This window comes from Sorex fumeus, unplaced genomic scaffold (assembly GCF_029834395.1).
Source record: "Sorex fumeus unplaced genomic scaffold, SorFum_2.1 ptg000026l, whole genome shotgun sequence".
NCBI classification, from domain to species: Eukaryota; Metazoa; Chordata; class Mammalia; order Eulipotyphla; family Soricidae; genus Sorex; species Sorex fumeus.
In genome coordinates this window covers 17786048-17805742 of record NW_026606083.1, presented here as the reverse complement: position 1 = coordinate 17805742, position 19695 = coordinate 17786048, and the positions used below count along the sequence as shown (strand labels likewise).

The 19695-nt window shown below is 44.6% G+C and overlaps 1 protein-coding gene across 4 annotated transcripts in view; it reads right to left on the bottom strand.

Moving 5' to 3' along the window:
- MLLT10 (MLLT10 histone lysine methyltransferase DOT1L cofactor) overlaps positions 1–19695 on the bottom strand; it is a 116636-nt gene that overhangs the window by 83720 nt on the left and 13221 nt on the right. For 3 of the 4 annotated variants that reach the window (XM_056114532.1, XM_056114534.1, XM_056114533.1), the window contains exon 4: positions 3928–3982. In XM_056114532.1, the coding sequence (XP_055970507.1) occupies positions 3928–3982 (55 nt within the window). Of the gene's footprint in view, positions 1–3927; positions 3983–17015; positions 17197–19695 lie in introns of those variants that run through there. The other variant, XM_056114535.1, reaches the window with a different exon arrangement.

Below are 19695 nucleotides of genomic sequence, written 5' to 3'. Positions count from 1 at the left end.
ACCCAATCAAAGAGTATCTTTGTAACTTTGTAATTCATTAAAAAAAAAAAAAAACTTTTACAATTTCTGGTCAGCAAAATAATCCAAGAGGTAAAGCCTGTGTGCTACCTCACTGTAGGTGATTCCATCAGGCAGAACCCTGGTTCAAATCCCAGGTACCACATACAGACCCTGGGCATGGCCAAGGGTAACTCCTGAGCACAGAACCTAGCACTCCTGGGTATGTCCCCAGCTCCCCCCCAAAATTAATAAAAATCTTTGTGACTTGGGCTGGAGCGATAGCACAGCAAGTAGGGTGTTTGCCTTGCACACGGCCGACCCAGGTTTGGTTCCCAGCATCCAATATGGTCCCCCGAGCACCGCCAGGGGTAATTCCTGAGTGCAGAACTAGGAGTAACCCCTGAGCATCACTGGGTGTGACCCAAAAGGCCCCCCCCCAAAAAAAAGTTTATGACTAATATTAAATTTTAATGGGTTGCTTTTTGTTTTTCTTTGGGGCGACACTCGACAATATTCAGAGGGTAACTCAGGAATTATTCCTGGTGGTGCTTAGAGTACCATATGAGATGCCAGGGATTGGCCCAGGGATCAAACCCAGGTCAGCCGCATAAAAAACAAGCACCCTACTGGCTGTACTCTCTCTCCCCCCCCCCCCCGCCCCATTAATGTTTCTTTTAACTTTCAAAATGTGGGTGAAGTAATCAAACAGCTGAAGAATCAATAAACCAAAACTAAATAAAAACAGAATTTCAGATAGATAAGTACAAACTTTGGCTACCTTTGCCACTGAGGAGAAATCTATTTCACAGAAATAAGCAGAAAGAATTAAAGGTGCTTTGACAGGGGCTGGAAAGATAATACACAAGGTAGGGCATATGCCTCGCATGCAGATACCCATCCGTCCCCGGCACCACATACGATCCCACTAGGAATGTAGCTGAACACTGCCAGATATGCCAAAAAACAACAAAAAATAATAAGGCTGCTTTTAAATCCATTCCAAAACCTGATTTCAAGTCAGTTTCAAAAAAAAAAACCTAACAAGGACATCAGAGGAAATCTTAATATATCCCTCAAGATGGTTAGCTTTATGCTGTAAAAATTTTAGTTTTAAGAAAACTTCACACTGGAGCTGGTGCAATAGCACAGCGGGTAGGGCGCTTGCCTTGCACGAGGCTGACCCGGGTTCGATTTCCAGCATCCCACATGGTCTCCCAAGCACTGGCAGGAGTGATTCCTGAGTGCAGAGCCAGGAGTAACCCCTGTGCATTTTTGGGTGTGACCCAAAAAGAAAAAAAAAAACTTCACAAACCACACTTCTGGCTAACAAAATAATTAAAGAGAAAACAGCTCTCTTAAGTAACCTTATTAGGAAGAACATAGAACATATAACAGGAGAGAGCAACTGAATCGGTCTCTATTCAAACCATTTCCGGGGGTGACTCCCCAGTACGGCTCAGTGGTCCCAGGTTCCACCACTCCCAGGGTCACTCAATGGTCCGCTGAATGAGTCTATACTCAGATACAGGTGCCCAGTCCTGCTCAGACCCAGCTGTGCTTCAAGACCCCCATGGCTACAGCTGGTGGAGGCGTATAAGGACCAGGCATGCACTGCATCCTCTAAGCTATCCTCCAATCTGACTTACAGCATACAGTTTGGATTTCGATCCTGGCACCACCATATGCACTCAGTACCATCCACAACCATCACAGTTTCCTTTTTTAAGTAGGGGGCTGGGGGCCAGAGTGATAATACAGTGGGGAGGAAATTTGCCCTGCATGTGGCCGACCCGGGTTGGATCCAGGGCATTACATATGGTCCCCCGAGCAACACCAAGCATAATTCCTGAGTGCACAGCCAGGAGTAACCCCTGAGCATCGCTGGGTGTGACTCAAAAAGCAAAAAAAAAAAAAAAGGGGGGGGTAAGGGGGATGGGAACTTCAAACTGCCAGCCACCAAAATTGTTCCAGATCTATAGATCTTGTACTGCGCAGCTGCATGAGGCCAAACAACATGCCAAAATTTCATAATAATTTCACAGTCAGACCACAGGATCACAGCAAATCTGATGGGAAAGTTGCACAGAAGCCCACCACGCTCAGTGAGCCTGAACAAAAAAAACTGAAGGCGACCACCAATCCACACAGTAGATCCTCACACAGTGACCTTAGTTACACCAGAATGAGATAGGACAATCCTCACAAATTGACCACTACTGATCTAAGATTTGCTAATTCCACTCGCCTGTGTTGTAACACACAATACGAGGTAAACCTGTTTGCCCTGCAAAAGGGCAGGCTGGGTGGTAGGTGGGAAACTGGGGACACTGGGAGAGGTGAAGGGGATATTGGCAGTAGGACTGGAGTTGGGACATATAAAGCCTGAAAGAACTGTATTTTGAACAACTTGATAAATCATAGTGTCATAATAAAATTTTTAATCTAAATAATTTTAAAAAAGGGAGGTGATGGTTATGACCCTTGGTGAGCATCACAACCAAAAGATGTGAGCACTGTGGCCACAAAAAGAAGCCCCAGTCAGCACCAATCAAATACATGAGCACCATAAATGCGGTGTGACCCCCAGGAAGCACAACAATGTGCGTGAATAACAGAGGTGTGTGTGAGACTCCCCCTCCCCCCATGGCAACATCAGAAACAAGGGGAAAGTGGAAAATATTACCAAATATGGAGGAGAAGGAGAAGGAGGAGAAGGAAGGAAGAGGAGGAGGAAAAGAAGGAGCAGGGAGAAGGGGGGGAAAGAGGGGGAGGAGAGGGAGGAGGAAGGTTAAATACAGACCTAAAATGCAGTCAGCATGACAGTTCAAAGGGCTAAGTGGATGCTTGCTTGCAGGAAGCTTATAGTCAATCCCCAGCACCTCAGATCCAATCCCCAGCACCTCCGTTTCCCCAAACAACATCAGGAACAACCCCCAAACAGAGCCTAAAGTGGCCCTTGAGAACCTCCAGGAATGTTCCTTGTCCACCGCCTCTTCCAAAGAGATGTTTAAAAAAAAAAAATCAATACCTAAGCTTGACAACAAAGCTTTTGATACAGTAAGAACTCATAAATGACATCAGCACTGCTAAAAATACTTTAGTGACCTAAGAGCCTCACTGTCGTGTGAGCACTGTGGCCACAAGAAGAAGCCCCAGTCAGCACCAACCAAGTACATGAACACCAAAAATGCTGTGTGACCCCTTCCCCCAGGAAGCACAACAATGTGCGTGAGCAACAGAGCTGTGTGAGACCCCCCAATCATGGCAACATCAGAAACAACGGGAAAGGGGAAAATATTACCAAATATGGAGGAGGAGAAAGAGGAGTAGGAAGAGGAGGAGGAGGAGGAGACCTTCTCCTCCCAAGACCTCCCCTCACCCTATCCCACTAAACCACAATAAGTAAAGTAAAGGCCCTCCCGTTGATCGTCGATTTGCTCAAGCGGGCCCAGTAACGTCTCCATTGGAGACTTTGTTGTTACTGTGTCTGGCATATCGAATGCTCTCGGTAGCTTGCCGGGCTCTCCGAGAGGGGCAGAGGAATCGAACTCGGGTCGGCCATGTTGGCCGCTTGTAAGGCGAACGCCCTACCGCTGTGCTATCGCTCCAGCCCTAAACCACAATGAAACCTGCTTATTTAGGGCCAGAGTGATAATAATGCTGGGAAGGCATTTGCCTTACACACAGCCAACTCGGGTTTAATCTCTAGCAGCACACATGGTCCTCTGAGCCTACCAAAAGCAATCTCTGGGCATAGTGCCAGGAGTAGCCCTGAGCACTTCAGGTGTGGCCCAAAAACAAAACAAAACAAAACCCTACCTCTTTGCCCCCCAAAAATTACCTGAATGGTAAATACTATCTGATAATATTTGCTTCCAGATATTTTCAAATATTCACCTATTTGAGTGTAAGAAAGTCTGTACTTACCCCCATTATCTGTTCTTTTTAAAGCTCCATCCTTATGAGGACACAGTTCACATCTCTATATTAAAAAAAGAAAACAGATTTTTCTGATTACCAGAGTATCACGTCTTTCCCGTGAATTCAAACCAAAGATACAAAAGAGCTTCATTTGTATAGCTGCCAGCAAAAACATTTCAGAATATTTCTGACAAAATAATTGTTCTTCTTACTGTAGTCTTCCTCAGAACACAGATAACTTTCAAAGTATATTTTTACTTAGGATCTAAAACAGTGCAGTGATTTGTTAATGTTACATTAATGAAAACAAAAAATTGTTCTCTTAGTACAGAATGTGGGCACAAATTCCCTTTATATTTTGTCTAAGATCAGCTAGATGACCAGCTGTCAGTTGGGTCCACTTTCTCCTAACATACAAAGCCAAAGTTAAGAATTTGAAATGTTTGTTTAAATGTGAAGGAATAGTCCCACGTATGCTGGCTTCCCATGGGGAAAAAAGAAAAACTGCTCAACTTATCTGTCTATTCTCCACGTTCACTCATAGTGGGACTCAAAAGTTCTGTAGATTCCCCTCCAAACCATACACAGACACACACACACACAAACACACATACACACTCTAAAATCAGAAATAAACAGACTATACTATTATTTCTCTTCATTTCTGAGTATGAATAAAAAATAGAGAGTAATGCTTCATTAATATCATCTTTATATGTGTATGTTCCTATGCCATGAGTATTTTTTATGCCTTACATTTTTCCCTAAGGAGGCTTTCTAGAATATAAAGGGAAAATAAAGGTAGAGGGGCTGGAGTGATAGCACAGCGGGTAGGGCATTTGCCTTGCACGCAGGCAACATGGCCGACACAGGTTCGATTCCCAGCACCCCATATGGTCCCCTGAGCACCGCCAGGAGCAATTCCTGAGTGCATGAGCCAGGAGTAACCCCTGAGCATCGCCGGGTGTGACCCAAAAAGAAAAAAAAAAAAAAAGTAGAAAATTAAGATAATATAAATTAGTACACAAAAAACAAGTCATAAAGTCCTTCATTTCTAAAACGTTGCCAAATCACCAAAGGAAGATCGATCTCTAGGCTGGAAACTTTGCCTTCTGGGAATGGGGTCGTGTGGATTCCCTCCCTTCCAGATGGGTCCAGCAGCCGCCACACCTGACCTCCTTCAGCTATAAACGGCCCAGATCCACCACTCCTGCAACACCTCCTCTAAATTTCACGGTACTATCTATCAGCCAGGTAGGCCACAGCAAATTTGACTGGAAAGTTGAGTGGAAGCTCAATGAGCAAAAGTAATCAACACAAAAGGCTCAAACTTGGGTGGAGTGATAGCACAGCACGTGAGGCATTTGCCTTGCACATGGCCAACCCAGATTCGATTCCCAGCATCCCATATGATCCCTGAGCACTGCCAGGAGTAATTCCTGAGTGCAGAGCCCGAGTAACCCCTGTGCATTGCCAGGTGTGACCCAAAAAGCAAAAAAAAAAAAATAGAAGGCTCAACCAGCCCCAGTCAGCTCAGTTAGGAAGTAAACCTATGCCTGATGGAGTGGCAGGCTTGGGCAGAGGGGGTGACTGGAGACATTGGTGGGGAAGGTCACACGTGGTGAGATTGGTGTTGGAACACTGAATGCCTGAAATACAATAAACAACTCTGTAAATCACAGTGCATAAATTTTTTTTTAATCCTTAATTTCTTGGAGTTGGAGAAACAGTACAGGGAGTAGTTAAGGTCTTACATGCAGCTGGTATTCAACCACTGATACCACAGAATGGTTCTTTGAGCACCCCCAAGGGGTGACTCCTGAGCACAGAGCCAGGAATGATCCTGGAGCACTACTGTGGTGACCCAAAAACAAATTTTGAAAGATCCTATATTTCTTGCCTTCCAGAATGTCACTTTCCTGAATTTCCTCTTATCCCTTTGGCATCAACTTTCTTATCATCTTAACAAATCTTCTAATTTAGTGGTTTAAATGCTCCGGCTCAAGTTTCAGATGCATTCTCATTTCATGTTAAACACTAGACAAGCTCATTCACTTTACTTACACCCAAATTACTAGGTAAGGCCAGCGACTTACCAAATTTGTTTCTTTTGTGTCATACCCTGTGATGCTCAGGGCTGCTCTAGCAATGATCAAGGAACCACTCAGGAGTAAGGATCAAACTTCTGCGCCCTTATGCACGCTAGCCTCTAAGGCTGGCTCCCAGACCCCATCTCACACTTCCCTCTCATTTCAATCTAACCACAAATAAAACCTCTCTGATAAACCAATCATAGAGGGAAATACATATATATATGAATGTATGTATGTGTATGTATACACAATTTACAGATACATATATACGAAAGTTCACAAGGCTCAACCTTTAAACAACATGTGAGTGATATCTTATAGCAAGTCTTATTGGCCTCTGCCAAAATAGAATAATCTTCACACTCTTTCCTCTATGGATACTTTTTTGTAGCATTTTCAGCTATTTTTCATAACAAACAATGCAAAATATATTATTTCGGTTCTGCTTCGGGACAGGGATTGGGGTTTGGGATGAATACATCCCAAATATGATGATGGGAAGGTGTAATGGAGGTGGGATTGGAGTTTGAATATTAAATGTAATCAAATATTGTGTGAACTATCTTATAAAATAAAAAAAAATTAAAAACTTCTCTGAGGGGCTGGAGCGATAGCACAGCGGGTAGGGCATTTGCCTTGCACGTGGCCGACCCGGGTTCGATTCCCAGCATCCCATATGCCCCCCAAGCACCGCCAGGAGTGATTCCTGAGTGCATAAGCCAGGAGTAACCCCTGTGTATCGCTGGGTGTGATCCAAAAAGCAAGAAAAAAAAAAACCTTCTCTGATAGTGGCTGGAGCGATAGCACAGCAGGTAGGGCATTTGCCTCACACGCAGCAAACCCAGGTTTGATCCCCGGCATCCCATACGGTACCCCAAGCACTACCAGGAGTGAACCCTGAGTGCAAAGCCAGATGTCAGCCCTGAGCATCACCAGGTGTGATCCAAAAAGAAAAAAAAAAGGAAAACAGAAATAAAATTTCTCTGATAAATAAGCAATTTAACTCTTTCTTTTTTTTTTTCCTTTTTGGGTCATACCCAGTGATGCTCAGGGGTTATTCCTGGCTCTAGCTCTGCACTCAGTAATTAATCTTGGTGGTGCTCCAGGGACCATATGGGATGCCAGGGATCAAACCTTGGATGGGCCTCATGCAACGCAAATGCCCTACCCACTGTACTACCACTCCGGCCTCTCTGTCAAAAATTTGACACATAACTATCTTTGCAATGGTAATCATGACATCTAGATCTAATTTACTTACTCCTTGACCCTACACCTTACTGCTTAAACTCAATTTAGCCATCATACATTTTGACATTTCTTCTCCTAAATATAAGTGAGAATACAGTATTTAAGTATTTCCATACTGAAATTACTTCTCTATCTATTACTATCAGCCTACTTCAAGTCAATATCACTTCTGTGACTTCCTAAACATTCACTCATAACTGACGTCCATCAAACTATAGAATTAACTTCAAAAACTCAAGTCAATGGCCTGGAAAATCTCTCTGGAAGATTTTCTCCTGTATCTCCTGCACACACCTCTGACGACCTGAGAGAGATACCTACAATATCTGGCTCCCTGAAAAATGCCAAGAGGCAACCCCATCACCAAGCATCAGTTAGTCATGTCCACACCAAGATGAGTAGTGCTGTGAGTACCACTGGAGGCCCAATTAAAAAAAATTTAAGTCGATAACATATCACTGCCCTACAATACAGCCCTATCATTTTCCTGCATGACTGACCCTATTTTTATTTCCAAAACCTTCTCTTTCTAACATCTCACTTCCTGCTGGGAAATACTGCCTTTTTTCCCCGAGCTCTATAAATACTCCAAAGCTCATTCCTGACTTTAAATGTGTAATTTTTACTCTACTGGAAAACTATCCTTCATCCTCTTTCACAGAGGGATAAATCATGCTTCATATCTTTTTTTGGGTTTTTTGGTGAGGGAGGTATTGGGCCACACCTGCCAATACTCAGGGGTTCCTCCTGGCTCTGCGCTCAGGAATTAACCCTGGCTGTGCTTGGAGGACCAATTAGGCTGCCTGGGATAGAATGACCCAGGTTCTATCCCTGGAATCCTACATGGTCTCTGAGCACCACCAGGAGTAATTCCTAAAACCAGAGCCAGGAGTAATCCCTGAGCATGGCCGGGTGAGACCCAAAAAGCAAAAAAGAAAAAAAAATTGGGGGTCGGGCACATGCAAAAGCAAGCACCCCGTCCACAGTACTATCTCTCAGGCCCCATTCAGATCTTAAGTCATTTCAACACCCAAGCATGACCTGTTGTTACTATCCAAAAAGTTAACTAATAGACTCTTTTGACACTAATTCTTACAGAAAACACAGTCAATTGCAACCAGTTTTGTGTTTATGACTTATCAAGTGAAAATGAACCATCCAAGTCATCCTTTTCATCCTCAAGCTGAGTGGGCAGCAGAGGAAGCAGATGAGGAGGTAACGGAAGGGGAAGGGAGTGATGGTACAGAGATATGGGAACTTCAGTCTGCCTCTGTCACCGCTGCATCTCATTTCTAGGAGGTGCCAGTCTGCCATGAGTGCGTCAGCCCCAGTGCCCAGCACAGAGGATCTGTACTGTCCTGAGCAGTCCAAACCCTCAGTCATGTTAACATCAGCTGGAAGTCAGGCCCTTCTGCATCTCGCTCACCGGGCACTGGGCTCAATCTCTCTCTCGCTCTCTCTCTCTCTCTCTCTCTCTCTCTCTCTCTCTCTCTCACACACACACACACACACACACACACACAGTTGTCTTCTGTTCATGCCTCAGAGGAAGTGTCCAACAGGTGGAAATGGTCCTGGCACAGCTCAATACAAGGGGGGCTGCCAGAAAGACGGTTGGTAGGACTCATGTCTTGCATGTTACCAGCCCTGGTTTGACACAGCATGTTTCCCCCCAGCACTGTTTGGGGTCCCAGAAATACCACTGAGCACCACCCCCCAGCCAAAAAAGGGGAAGGAAAAAAATTAGAATAAAATAGAAAACAAAGTTAAAGCTGAACTCTGGGAAGATCAACTAACAGGATAAACTTTAGCTAACTGATGAAAAACTGTCACACACAAGTCACCAGTATCAGAAGTAAAGGTGGACCTCACTAGAATGCACACTTTTGTGGCTGGAGCAGTACAGCAGGAAGGGTGCTCACCACCATGCAGTCCACCTAGGTTTGATCCCTGGCACCCCAAATGGTCCCTTGAGTACAGATCCAGGAATAACCCCTGAGTTCACCAGTTGTAGGCCCCAAAAGCAAATCACAACAAATATGTGAGTGTGTGTGTGCATATGTGTGTGCACACACCCACGCCAAAAAATAAAAAGAGAGCTCAAAGAGCTAGTGCTCTTGCTTATGCATGTCAGGAGGAGGTCAAGGTTCAATCCCCAGCACAGTCTCCCAAGCAACACAGCTACTTGCCCTGAGCACCACCAGGTGTGGTCCAAAAAAAAAAGGCAAATTCAGCTCGCTAAAATTTCAGGTTGAATAGTTGACTCCTGCCTTGTATGTAGGACGCCTGGAATTGAGCCTGTCCCATGACACTGCCAGGAACAACTTTGCAACCCAGAGCTCAGGAGCCCCAGACACTGCCCAGTGCAACCCAAAAGTCACCCCTCCCCAAAAAAAGTAGTTAAATTTTAACTTAGAATATGTAAAGTGATCTTTAAAAAGTAAAGACTAAACAGCTTAGCAGGGCAGGGAAATGACTCAGGGTGTTGGAACACAGGTTCTACAAGTCAGCACAGTCGAGGCCCAGGTTCAAAGCCCAACACCCAGGCATGCACTACCAGTGAGCAACCCTGCCAGAACCATCAGGCACAACTCCAAAAAATCATAGGCTGTTTGTAAAGTCACAAAGAATCAAAAGCCTGGTAATGATATTTAAGCACAGATTAGTAGAACAGAACAATTATTAAAGGAGTCCAAAATACAGCCCACTGTATTTTACAAAAACAATCCAAGAAGGAAAGGAAGGTTACTCTGAAAATTTCCTGTTAAACAGTGATACAGAAACAATTAGCCAGGGACCGGATCAAGCGTACAGCAATCAGGGCACTGGCCTTGCACATGGCTGGCTCAGGTTCAATCCCTGGCATCCCACTTAGTCCCGAAGCCCGCCAGAGGTGATCCCTGATCACAGAGCCAGGAACTAAGTCCTGACCATTGATGGGTGTGACCCAAACCCACCCACAGCAAGAAAAAGAAAGAAAATAAACAGACATGAGGAAATAAAAATCCACTAAACCTAAATTTGAAATTCAATACAGGTCTAAATTTGAATTATCAAAAACAAAAAGACTTAGAGGAAACAAAGGAAATTACCTTCATGACTTCAGGGTTAGGCAAAAGTGTCTTACATCACAGAAAACAACAACTATAAAAGAAAAAACTGATAAATTAGACCATCAGATTTGAGTATTTCTGCTCTTCAAAAGACAGTCAAGAAAGGAAACCACAGCTTAGAGAAAGTATTGTAAAACATGTAACAAGAGGCTGGCACCCAGAACATATAAAGGTCTTCTATAGTTCAAAATAAATAAAGAAGAAAAAAAACAAGTAAGCAGGAAAGGGGGAAAGGTTTGAAGAAAATTCATAACAAACTCACAAGAAAAAACACAGGTCAGTAAGGAAATTAAAACATGCTCCAGATCACTAGTATTACAGAGATACGTACTAAAGCCACAATACCACCTTCAGTCAAATGGGCAAAAGGGAGCAGGTTCAGGTTTATTCTTAATAAAATGTATGACAAAACAGCACAACACTTAGGAAACAAATGATGGGAGACAGTGACCCCTAGACAAACAAATGACACAGGCAATCCAGAAGCCCAGCTTACTGCCTTCAGAGTTTCCAGGTCGTGGAACAGGCAGAGGGAAGCAGGGAGGGCGGCCTGAGCGCTCCCCAAGTGGAGGAGATGGAGCTGGGAATCCAAGGATGGCAAGGTGGCTAGCGCTCACAAAGGAGACCAGCACTGAGCAGACAGCTGGAGAAAGAAAGAAAATTGAAGCATCTACACAGGCTCACCCTTATAGCAACTGACTGAGCGATCATCGCTGGTATCCAAGAGAACTACCCAAGGCCAGCAGGAGAAACAGCAAAAGATTTCAAAGTACAAAGCACCCACGACTCCTACCAAGATGCAAATAAAATGCCTTTTCCCAAAAAAGCAGAACTGAAAAATCTATCAATTCTTATGGCATAGAGTATTAACAGGGATAAAGCTATGGGAAGGAAAAATTAATCCTAAAAAGAGCTATCAAATGGACTCAAAAATCCACAAGTACTGGGGCTGGGGTAGGGTGCTTGCTTTGCACACAGCTGACCCGGGTTCAAGTCCCGGCATCCCGTACGTTCTGAGCACCGCCAGGAGTGAGGAGGACAAGTCTGGCCACTCTGCCATGCCCACAACGTGCAAGCACCGGCAGCGATGTGCTGATGTGTGACAGCAGAGCACTGGGTCTGACCCCCCCCACACCTCCCCCACCCCGCAGTCAGCCAGTGCCCCAGCTGAGAATAAGCCATGAACTATGGGCCGGGAGGAACAGATCAGAGGGCTGAAGCTCACACTCTGCCCAGGGAGGCTGGGACTCAACCCCCAAAGCCACAAGGTCCCCCGAGCACCACTAAGAACAACCCCAAGCCCCAAATACTGTCCGAAAACAAAATCTAAAACTTTAAATTAAAAGGATGGGCTAGCACCACAGCCAGGAATGCAACCCCCAGAAAGAATACATGTAAACACAAGGAAAGGAGTTCTGACCTGCAGCAAGGACCACAGCACAAGGGTAAAAATATGGAAATTCCGCTCGCCCTGGAGCGCACCACAACCAAGCCCGCACAAGCTCTGGCCATACAGTAACACCAACAGAGGTGGCAGGTGAGACAAAAGCATCTGGAAAGTTCTCCAGGTAAAATGAAGCGATCCTTTCAAATGTCTCCATCCTAACTTTAAGTCAATAAGAACAGTGTAGACTTCAGGTTTTTGTTAAACACACATGGGTATACGATAGCAGAAACCAAAACAGAGCCAGACAGAAAGAACAGCAGGTAAGAGCGCTGGAGCCATAGTATAGTGGCGAGGGCATTTGCCTTGCATGTGGTTGACCCAAGTTCAATCCCCAACAACCCATATGGTTCCCTGAGCACCACCAGGAGTAATTTCTGAATGCAGAGCCAGCAGTAAGCACCGAGCTCCACTGGGTGTGGGCCAAATTTTTTTTTTATTTAAAATTTAAATTTAAAATTATTCCCAGCACCCTCTATGGTCTCCCAAATCCCTCCAGGAGTGATCCCTGAGTGCAGAGCCAGGCAGAAGTAAGCCCTGAGCACTAATGGATATGGCAACAAAAGACAGATAAGGAAAGACAGAGCTTGCATTGTGCTAGGACAATTGTAATTTCTACTGGACCTTGAACACCATACTATAAACTTCAGCTCCTACTACATAACAAGAGGACTTGATTTTTTCTGGGGTGAGATGAAGGAGGAAATTTATCAAGTCCTTTTCCGCAAAATTTAAATTTGTTAAACATGAAAAACAGTACTTTTGTTGAAAATACTGTTATCAGGAAAAACTACTTGAACTTCCATTTCAAAAACGTTACATAAAATTAGAAAGTATCAGATTTGGGGGCTGGAGCAATAGCACAGAGGGTAGGGCATTTGCCTTGCACGTGGATGACCCAGGTTCGATTCCCAGCATCCCATATGATCCCCCGAGCACCGCCAGGAGTGATTCCTGAGTGCATGAACCAGGAGTAACTCCTGTGCATCGCCGGGTGTGACCAAAAAAGCAAAAAAAAAAAAAAAAAAAGTATCAGATTTGCTCTGTAGGCACAACTTGAAATTGTGAATTGTACAACTGTACTGAAATGGAGATAAGTAAAAATAGAGTCAATGAAAATAAGTATATATGCTATTATGTTGTAGAAAAGAAAACAAGAGCATAAGCAAGAGTATAAGTATATATAAGCACATATAACCATAAATGAAAAAAATAAATAAAAACAAGTAACAACATTAGAAAAAAATTGTGAACTCGTCTACAAAAATTAGAAAAATTGGTCACGTTAAAAAGATACAAAATTTCAATGCCATGGTCAAACAATTAGAATCTGCAAAGATAAACAAATGGGATTACATCAAATAAAGGAGCTTCTGCACCAAAAAGAAATGATTATCAGAATAAAAGACTCCACCCAACTGGGAAAAAGTATTTTCCCACCACTTCTGTGACAAAGGGTGAGCAGCCAAGGAGTTACTCATGAACCAGGAGTAACTCCTGTGCATCGCCGGGTGTGACTGAAAAAGCAAAAAAAAAAAAAAATAAAAAAATAAAAATAAAAAGCACTGGGGCCAGAGACATACAGCCAGTAGGGCCCTTTTGTGCCCGTGAGATCCCCAGCATCCCATACCACCACCCACCCCAAGCCTGCCATGGGTGATTCCAGAGTGCAAAACCAGGAATAACACCTGAGTACCAAAAACAGTGGGGAGAAGAGATGAACAGAAGCTTCCTCAAAGCAGGAAAACATACGGGTCAAACAAATACATAAAAAATGCTTTGCATTACTGATTATCAGGAAAATGCAAATCAAAAGGACAATGAGAAAACACCTCAAACCAGAGTTTGACTCACATAAAAGAACAAGAACAAGCAAGTGTTGGTGAGGATGTATGAAAAAGAGACCCTAATTCAGTGCTGAAGGAAATGCTGCCTGGTTCAACCCTTTTGGAAAACAATACAAAGACATGTCTCAAAAAAAACTAAGAATTGAGCTTCCGTATAACCCAGTATATGATTCTACTTGTAGGCATCTATGCTACTCTTCAGAAAAAAACATTTGCACTCCTATGTTCATTGCAGCACTGTTCACAATAGTCACAATCTGGAAACAATCCAAGCGTCCAAGAACAGATGAGTGGATAAAAAATCAGTGGTATATATACACACTGAAATACAACGCAGTTACAAGATAGATAAAAAGATAAATACAAGCTGCCGCTACGTGGAGAGAACTGCAGTGAGTGCAGTCAGCAGAGAGAGTCAGAATGAGCTCTCATGTGAGGCAGAGCAAGGAAATCACAAATGGGCCAAAGTGGGTCGGAGCAATAGTCCAGAAGATAGGGCACTTGCCTGGGACACAGCCAACTTGGGTTTGCTCCCTGGCACCACTTATGGTCCTCCCCAAGCCCCACCAAGAGTGATTCCTAAGTGCAGAGCCAGGAGTAAGCCCTGTACACTGCTGAGGGTGGCCCAAAAGCAAATGGTCCAAGAGAACAGAATCTATGAACTCGTCTACAAAACAACTTACTATACTGGGAATAGCGTAGGCCGGAGAGGGCCGCCTGGCACACTGGTGGAGCAAAGCTAACACACTTTTGGAGTGTATGGGTGATGAAACACTATACACATGAAATTCAAACACAAACAATTTCATTTTTTTCATTTCATCATCCTGTTATTCGTCGATTGCCTCAAGCAAGCCCCAGTAACGTCTCTTTCATCCTAGCCCTGAGATTATATTCAAGGCTCTTTAGGAGAATGAGACCCATCAAACAATATTATATATTATTATATATTATATATTATGTATTATATATTATAGTGACTATGCTTTTGAAAGGGCTGGAGCGATAGCACAGCGGCAGGGCATTTGCCTTGCATGCAACCAGCCCGGCCGAGCTGGGTTTGATTCCTCTGCCTCTCTCGGAGAGCCTGGCAAGCTACCAAGAGTATCTCACCCGCACGGCAAAGCCTGGCAAGCTACCCGTGACATATTCAATATGCCAAACACAGTAACAATAAGTCTCACGATGGATCAATGAACAACGGGAGGACAGTGCTACAGTGCAGTGCTACACTTTTGAAAGGGCTGGAGTGATAGCACAGTTGGTAGGGAGTTTGCCTTGCACGCGGCCGACCTAGGTTCGATTCCTCTGTCCCTCTCGTAGAGCCCAGCAAGCTACGGAAAGTATCCCGCTCGCACGGCAAAGCCTGGCAAGCTCCCCATGGCATATTCGATATGCCAAACACAGTAACAAGTCTCACGATGGAGACATTACTGGTGCCCACTCGAACAAATCGATGAACAATGGGAGGACAGTGCTACTTATTTTTAAAAAATGTTTAAATATAGAAGAGGGAGGCTAGAGAGATAGTACAGCAGGTAGACCTTGCCTTGCACGCAACTGACCTGGGTTCAATCTCTGGGACCATATATGGTCCAAGCCTGCCAGGAGCGAGCCACAAGCACAGAACCAGTAGAAAGCCCTAAGCACAGCTTGTAGTATGGCCCAAAAAACAAATAAATATACGGCCAGCAAGACTGGACAGCAGGTACAGCACTAGCCTTGGATGCAGCAGACCTTGGTCCAGACTCTAGCAACACATATGCTTCCCAAGCCCTGCCAAGAGGCCAAGAGTGATTCCTGAGCAAAGAAGCAGGAGAAAGCCTTGAGCAATAACCAGGAATGGCACCTAAAACCTTTAAAAAAAAAAAAAAAACAGAAGAAAGAGATGGCAGAGTGATAGTATAGCAGGGAGGATTATTTGCCTTGAAAGTGGTCAACCTGGGTTCAATCCCTGGCACCCCACAGGGTCCCCCGAGCACCACCAGAAGAGATCCCTGAGTACTGAGCCAGAAGTCCTGAGCATAGCCAGGTCACCCCTCACCAAAAGAACTTTCACTGCATGTTTTACACTTTTTTGAACAATGACTGTCAATATATCACCTTTCAAATATTTAATAATTAAGTTTGTTGCAATAATCAAGACCAAGAAATTAGGATTCGGATTATGTCAGCGACTACAGAAATAGAGAAATAAAAATCAGATACCTAAAGAGGGGCCAGAGTGACAGTCCAGTGGACAGGGCACTTGCCATGAATACAGCCCACCTCAGCACCCCATATGGTCCCCCTAAGCCCTCCAGGAGAAATTATTGAGCTCAGAGCCAGGAGTAAACCCTGAACACCTTCAGATATGGTCCCCCCCCCAAAAAAAAAAAAAAAAAAGAAAAAAGGACACCTAGGGATAGCTTAAAGAGTGCTACCAAGGAATTTGAAACAAGAATCTTTTTTTTTTAATGGAGGAGTGCTATTGCTCCGCAGTAGGGCGTTTGCCTTGCACGCAGTCAACATGGCTGACCTCAGTTCGATTCCTCCACCCCTCTCAGAGAGCCTGGCAAGCTACCGAGAGTATCTCGCCTGCACAGCAAAGCCTCGCAAGCTGCCCATGAAGTATGCCAAACACAGTAACAATATGCCAAACGATATGCCAAACACAGTAACAACAAAGTCTCCAATGGAGACGTTACTGGGCCTGCTCGAGCAAATCGATGAACAACGGGAAGACAGTGATACAGTGATACAGTGAATGTAGGAGTACTGCTATTTATTCAGCCACTGATTGACTGATTAAATTGGGCATGAACTCCATGTAACAAGAATCTAAGTACTAGAAAACACTGCTTCTGAGCACATTGACGAGAGATGCCAAGAAGCATCCACATGAAGGCAGAAACTCACCTAGGACAAGGGACTCAACAGGAAAGCAAGTAACTGAAATTTTAAAGAAGGTAGAAGGAAAAGTAATGTCCAACAGGAATAAAGCAACGAGTGGTTGTAAAGGTAAGAAAAAGTAGCTTCCCAGAAGTCAGGAATGACGAGAAAGATTGAGTGACCACATTTTTAAAGCTGTTGAGAGGGAGTTAAACAGAATGAAAATTGAAAAGAACATTTGGGAATTGAGCATTTGAAGTTAACAAAAATCTAGGTTACTGACTTAGCAGCCAAATGTAATGATCTGAGGGATGATTAGGAATTTATGATTTTTTTTATTATTTATCTGCAATGTTTTCCAGGGAAGGAGGCAGCCTATAATAAAGGACCTGTGTTATAACAATAAAAAAAAATAGCAAAAAGAACATCAAAAGCCAGCATGGACATCCCCCTGCATTAGGGAAACTGCTCTTACCCCTGACTCCAACTATGCAGTTCTAGTGAGGGCTGCCATTCACAGAACCCTCCCCACGCCAGCCACAGGAATGGTGAGTACATGATCCGAGAGAGGCCAATCAGATTCCTTCCCAGGATTCTTCAAGAGAGCCCCTTCTTCTCGTAGAAAGGACTGAGAAGATGAGAGCCAAGAGCTGCCGGCAGTCATGGTTCCAGCCACATGAAGTAGAGAGTCTGCAGTGTGAGAGAATGAAATCAACACGCACAGAAACAGAGATAAGAGGTGAAGCCTCAAACCCGCAGGAGGAGGAGGAGGAGAAAACGGCCACGCTAATTACCAGATTAATGGAACTGATCTTACTCAAGATCAGACTTGGTTCTGGGCCACTTGACAGATCAAAAAGAAAAAACGGAATGTATACATCCTAGAGCCGTCACTTCCATCATTTCCGCTGCCTTTTAGCTCTTCATTCCCAGCACAGCATGACACCCCTCCCCCACCCTGTGTAGCTAGTGTGGCTGACCTGGTGGCCCCAGAGGCCCCTACACCATGCAGTATGGCCCCTGTAAAGCTAAAAAATAGAAAGGAAAAAAAAGGGCCAGGGAGATGGTACAGTATTGTAAGGTTTTGATCTCCAGCACCCCATACAGTCCCCTAAGCCTACCCAGATGTGACCTAAAGAAACCCTTCCCCACAAAAAAAAGAAAACCAGATACACAACTGTGTATCTTTTTGTGCATGAGGCCCTGATTTTAATCCAAGCTGCCAGAAATATAAGGGGAAAAAAATTTAATTTATAGACTACCTAGTTTATTAATGATAAGATTCAGGGCCAGAGAGATAGTTCAACAGGTAGGGCACTTGCCTTGCCTGCAGCTGACCTGAGTTTGATTCCCAACCCACCATAAGGTCCCCTGAGCACTGCTGGGTGTGATCCCTGAGTGCACAGCCAGGAGTAAGCCCCTGAACACCACGGGGTGTGGCCTAAAAACAAAAAAAATCCTATGAAGAAGCTACTACAGGGTACACAAAGATTTATCCTTAGAGAACACACGAAAAGTGAAAATATTAGTCCCAAAGGGAAAAGGGAATGAGAAACAAAATGCTGGGTCCAGAGAGACAGTCTATCAGGTAGGGCACTTGCCTTGCATGTGGCCAATGTAGGTTCAATTCCTAGCATAAGTGATTCCTGAGAGCAGAGCCAGGGGTAACCATTGTGCATAGGTGAGTATGCGTCCCCTCCCCACCCAGGAAAATAAAACAAAAAATGACCTTGGGAACTAGTTCCAGATCAGGGGTACAAGGGTACATGTCTTGCATTCCTGGCACCACAAATTCCTCCAGAACAAGCAGGTATAACCCATGACCAACAGGCCCCAGCAGCACCTCATCTGCAGGCTCTAGGCCTGGGGTCTCTATCACTGTCTGCCCAGTGTGAAATGGAGAATAGCTGCCAGACCCCCTTGAGACTGCTAGCAAGCCCCCCAAAATTAACAAAAACAAAAAATAATTAATGAAATTAATACAGTAATCGAACTCTACGTCAGGCTGTTCTTACTCGGGGCACCCCAGGGGGGGTGGGCAAGAGCCCTCCCCACTCCAAGGGACCCAGCCTCAGCAGCCTACCTCCACTACCCAACTGCCGCCATGCTCCAGGCCGCTTTCCGAACAGACACATCATAAGCCACTTCCTACCCATTTTCCATAATTACTACAACATGTTTGATGGAGTTCAGACAGTAGGCAAGAAATCATAGCGAGAAATATATATGCCCCTCGGAGAGCCCGGCAAGCTATTGAGAGAACCCCCCTCCCCAACGGGCAGAGTCTGGCAAGCTCCCCGTGGCACATCCGATATGCCAAAACCAGTAACTATAACAGGTATCATTCCCCTGACCCTGAAATACCTTCCAATCATTGGGAAAAATGAGTAAGGAGAGGCTGCTAAAATCTCAGTGCTGAGACAAATACAGACATTACTGGCACCCACTCGAGTAAATCAACAAACAATGCGATGGCAGTGATACTGTCACTGTCCTCCCGTTGTTCATCGATTTTCTCCAGCGGGCCCAGTAACTTCTCCATCGGAGACTTTGTTGTTACTGTGTTTGGCATATCGAATACATCACGGGCAGCTTGCCAGGCTCTACCGTGCGGGCGAGATACTCTCGGTAGCTTGCCGGGCTCTCCGAGAGGGGCGGGGAAAATCGAACTCGGGCTGGCCCTGTTGGCTGTGTGCAAGGCAAACGCCCTGCTGCTGTGCTATCGCTCCTGCCAGTGAACACAATAATCATAGCATACTTTTGGCTGAGGGATGATCTAAGCTTTGCTTAACATGTTAGGTTTTGCTTTCGGAGCCACACCCAGCAATGCTCAAGAATTACTCCATGAATTACTCCTGACAGTGTTGGCGGATGAAGAGGGGGATACCATATGGTGAGCAGGGATCAAATCCAGACTGGCCACATGCAAGGTAAGCACCCTACCTGCTGACTATCACTCAGACCTGAGCAAATAATAGCAGGATGGTAAATGCTACTTCATGGGATAAATACTGATTAAATAAAACACTGACAGACATGGCCAACCCGGGTTCAATCCCCAGCATCCTGTACAGTCCCGAACTCTTCCAGGAGTGATTCCTGAGCAACACCCAGTGTGGCAAAAAATAGAAAAGCAACATATAAAACAACATGTT